Source organism: Pygocentrus nattereri, chromosome 3, assembly GCF_015220715.1.
Source record: "Pygocentrus nattereri isolate fPygNat1 chromosome 3, fPygNat1.pri, whole genome shotgun sequence".
Lineage (NCBI taxonomy): Eukaryota > Metazoa > Chordata > Actinopteri > Characiformes > Serrasalmidae > Pygocentrus > Pygocentrus nattereri.
The window spans coordinates 46,177,169-46,181,701 of NC_051213.1; the positions used below are offsets into that span (position 1 = coordinate 46,177,169).

A 4,533-nucleotide genomic window follows, 5' to 3' on the forward strand; every position below is an offset into this window, starting at 1 on the left:
GTCACAGAAAGGAATGTGGGGGAGAGAGAGAGAGAGGGGGAGGGAGGAGACAGGAAAGAGAGAGAAGAGAGAAAGGGGGGAGAGAGAGAGAGAGAGGGAGGAAGGGACAAAACTGGGGGGAAAGGTGGTGAAGCGAAGGCAGATGACATTTGATAGAGAGAGAGGATGATGGAGAGAAAGAACAACAGCTGGACAAGCCAGCGGGCAAAGAGATGACTGCTCGATTTTTCTCTCTCTCTCTCCCTCCTTCTCTCTCTCCCTCTCTCTCTCTCCCTCTCCCTCTCTCTGTCTCTCTCTCTCTCTCTCTCTCCCTCCTTCTCTCCCTCCCTCTCTCTCTCTCCCCCTCTCCCTCTCTCTGTCTCTCTCTCTTCCTCTCCCTCTCTCTCTCCCTCTCTATCTTTCTGTCTCTCCCCCTCTCCCTCTCTCTGTCTCTTGCTCTCCCTCCTTCTCTCCCTCTCCCTCTCTCTCCCTCTCTCTGTCTCTCGCTCTCCCTCCTTCTCTCCCTCTCCCTCTCTCTCTCCCTCTCTCTCTCCCTCTCTATCTTTCTCTCTCTCCCTCTCCCTCTCTCTGTCTCTCTCCCTCTCCCTCTCTCTGTCTCTCTCTCTGCTGTCAGCTGCAGACGTTGTGGAGTGTTTATCGTTTGTTGATATCTGGGCTTTGATGTATTGACAGTATAGGCATGTATATTTGTTGTGTTAGTTAAGCTGCCTGTGTGTCTGTGTTTACATGTATAAATATATCACCTTTTAAAACGATAGTTTGGCCAAAAATCTACTGCTGTGGCTATGAGGCTAGTGTAGCTAACAAGAAATGGGAAGCATAGACCCAGGGATGTATTACTGACTGTGACAGAGGGGCAGGTGGGGCTAGTGGGGCCAGTGACAAGGGGCCTCTGAACACAAGGCCCGAGGCAGCTCCAGCTTAAAGACTGGGGACAGTCCACTGCAGACACAAAAATGAGAGCAACAAGTAGCCTTTGCATCTACAATGACTAAATAAATGAAATCAAGGCTCCTCAGCCCCCTCACACCAAACACTGTGCAGGGGCTCCTCAGCCCCCTCACACCAAACACTGTGCAGGGGCTCCTCAGCCCCCTCACACCAAACACTGTGCAGGGGCTCCTCAGCCCCCTCGCACCAAACACTGTGCAGGGGCTCCTCAGCCCCCTCACACCAAACACTGTGCAGGGGCTCCTCAGCCCCCTCGCACCAAACACTGTGCAGGGGCTCCTCAGCCCCCTCACACCAAACACTGTGCAGGGGCTCCTCAGCCCCCTCACACCAAACACTGTGCAGGGGCTCCTCAGCCCCCTCACACCAAACACTGTGCAGGGGCTCCTCAGCCCCCTCACACCAAACACTGTGCAGGGGCTCCTCAGCCCCCTCACACCAAACACTGTGCAGGGGCTCCTCAGCCCCCTCACACCAAACACTGTGCAGGGGCTCCTCAGCCCCCTCGCACCAAACACTGTGCAGGGGCTCCTCAGCCCCCTCGCACCAAACACTGTGCAGGGGCTCCTCAGCCCCCTCGCACCAAACACTGTGCAGGGGCTCCTCAGCCCCCTCGCACCAAACACTGTGCAGGGGCTCCTCAGCCCCCTCGCACCAAACACTGTGCAGGGGCTCCTCAGCCCCCTCGCACCAAACACTGTGCAGGGGCTCCTCAGCCCCCTCGCACCAAACACTGTGCAGGGGCTCCTCAGCCCCCTCGCACCAAACACTGTGCAGGGGCTCCTCAGCCCCCTCGCACCAAACACTGTGCAGGGGCTCCTCAGCCCCCTCGCACCAAACACTGTGCAGGGGCTCCTCAGCCCCCTCGCACCAAACACTGTGCAGGGGCTCCTCAGCCCCCTCGCACCAAACACTGTGCAGGGGCTCCTCAGCCCCCTCGCACCAAACACTGTGCAGGGGCTCCTCAGCCCCCTCGCACCAAACACTGTGCAGGGGCTCCTCAGCCCCCTCGCACCAAACACTGTGCAGGGGCTCCTCAGCCCCCTCGCACCAAACACTGTGCAGGGGCTCCTCAGCCCCATCGGACAAAACACTGTGCAGGGGCTCCTCAGCCCCCTCGCACCAAACACTGTGCAGGGGCTCCTCAGCCCCCTCGCACCAAACACTGTGCAGGGGCTCCTCAGCCCCCTCGCACCAAACACTGTGCAGGGGCTCCTCAGCCCCCTCGCACCAAACACTGTGCAGGGGCTCCTCAGCCCCCTCGCACCAAACACTGTGCAGGGGCTCCTCAGCCCCCTCACACCAAACACTGTGCAGGGGCTCCTCAGCCCCCTCGCACCAAACACTGTGCAGGGGCTCCTCAGCCCCCTCGCACCAAACACTGTGCAGGGGCTCCTCAGCCCCCTCGTGCCAAACACTGAATAACGGGCTACTGCGCATTAAGCACCAGCTGTTCAGTAAAGCTGGTTTTCAGGTCTAATTTTTCTTCAGTATTTCTGAGTGTGGGGGTTGGGGGTGCCCAGCGGCCTTGTGAGCCCACCATCAGTCCCTGCTTGTAGCCTCCCATTAGCGTCATGCAAACTATACAGCCATAACACACCTGCCTGAAACTGTGTTGAGGGGATTTTTGTGGATTTTAAAAAAAATCTCAGCATAATGAAATAGTTGAGATGTAAACAGTCATTCAGAGTGGTTTCTCCATTCTAGAGAAACTCGAGTCAGAACTGTTCACAATGACGGTGATAGGAACCAGACGTCCACCTCTGAAAGCTCCCTCATAGAAAGTTATTGAATGAAATGGTTGAATACCCTGCCTGAAATCAGGGCTGTTTCTGAATATCTGAAGCTTTGGACAAATCATCCAGGGCTAGAAAGGAGGTCCTTTGTTTAGGACATTTATCAACCTAGATCAGGCCTTGTTTATTAGGAAATTCTGTTACCTTTTAACTTGGACATCTGAGGCCTAAGTATGTTCTCATGCTTGGGAATTACGTTGTGGCAGTCGAGCAAAAGCGATCACGAAAGTTATTCAAGGCTAAGCTCAGAAACGCACTAATGATGCTCCTCTAATGATACCCTGAATGCCTTTGGCCCAATCCTGTTTCACCCCTCGCCCCTACCACTTAGCCCTACCCCTCTGATTTGCGTGCTCACGTCTAGGGCTGGGGTGTCCCGATGTTTGTTGAGATAGAGGGGTGGGGCGAAGTGTTAGGGCTGAGAGTGATATGAGAAAACAAGAAAAAACAGCAAGATGGAGCACAAGAGACCAAAGAAACACACAAATGGGAGAATTTTCTCTTAAAAATGACGACAACCTCTGTATTATCATAGTTTAATGCCGTTTCACAAACAATCACTCGTAGTAGCTCATGTTTCAGCCGCTAGCTTAATTACCCGTTCCACCTTAAACAGCCCAGAAGTTCTAATGCCGCAAGCACCAGAATGTAACTGCTGCTCAATTTAAGGTGGAACGGGAAAATTCGAACAAAAATCTGGAGAATATCTGACTTCAGCTTCACATCACTGAAGAATTAGGGGGTGGGTGATGATAAATAATTGCCCCCCTCTTTGAAGGCGTATGATGCCCTAACTAAAGCCCAGCAGTGAGGAGCTGAACTTCACCCTCCTCTGCTGTCACTGCAGACGGGCAGGGTCGCCTACAGAGCAGCGCCAGTAGCTGATAATGAAGTGATGCTCTTTATTTGAGGGTCCCATTTCGTAGGGGGAGATTTCAACCACTACCCCCTGTAACTCAGTTCTAAGGGGCAACATGACACTCGGAAAAAAATGGGATCGGGCCTTTGTTCACATCTCAAACACTGAATCACTGAAAATCGACTTCTATATTAACATGGACTTTGAAATATAAGCGTATACATTTATAATAAACGCTGAACTGTGGCTTTAAGTGCATCTGAGATCGTATAGAGATCACAGTAGCTGTGCGTGTGATTGTAAGTGGACAGTGTTTACCCTGCCTAACTGGGGTCGTGGCCAGGGCTGCTCACAAGTCTCCCACGATGCCCGGCGGCGCACGTCTGGCGGCCCAAACAGAGCGGGGTGCTCAGTGACATCCTGAGTTTAAACTCCCTGCTTTTCATCAGGCCTGACATCCAGTCCTCTACACACAAACCCACACACAGTCCGAACACATCACCACAACATCAGCCTGCATCACAGCACCACCTCTAATCCTCATCTGCTTCACACTCCGTTCTCAATCGGCCTCTAACTGTACAGCATAAGAACGTCAGTCCGATGGTGGAGATTCAACTGTGTAGCTTCTGGAATGTGTGGGTTATAATTAATTATAACATCCAATAAAGCATGCCCTCATTTTTTTCATCAAAGTAACATTGTAAATATTTTGTGTATTCAGAGTTTACTTTCCTAATGCACTGAATCGTTTGATGCAGAATCATAATTCAGTTTTTCCATGAGCTATTGAATCATTTCCTGTGAAATTTTTCATGATGTAACATTTGGTAACATTTCAGATTTCAACAAGCGTGAAATAGTTTCCTAAACATTCATATTTAAATTGTTTTATAATGCATAGTCATTTTATAAAAAAACAAATTG

At 51.8% G+C, this 4,533-nt stretch overlaps 1 protein-coding gene across 1 annotated transcript in view; it reads left to right on the forward strand.

The window, feature by feature from the left end:
* Positions 1-2,372, forward strand: part of LOC119263096 (putative protein FAM47C) — an 8,372-nt gene extending 6,000 nt beyond the window's left edge. The window contains exon 2 of the mRNA XM_037537185.1: positions 1,045-2,372. Coding sequence (XP_037393082.1) covers positions 1,045-2,372 — 1,328 coding nt within the window. The remainder of the gene's footprint in view (positions 1-1,044) is intronic.
* The last annotated feature ends 2,161 nt before the right edge of the window (positions 2,373-4,533 follow it).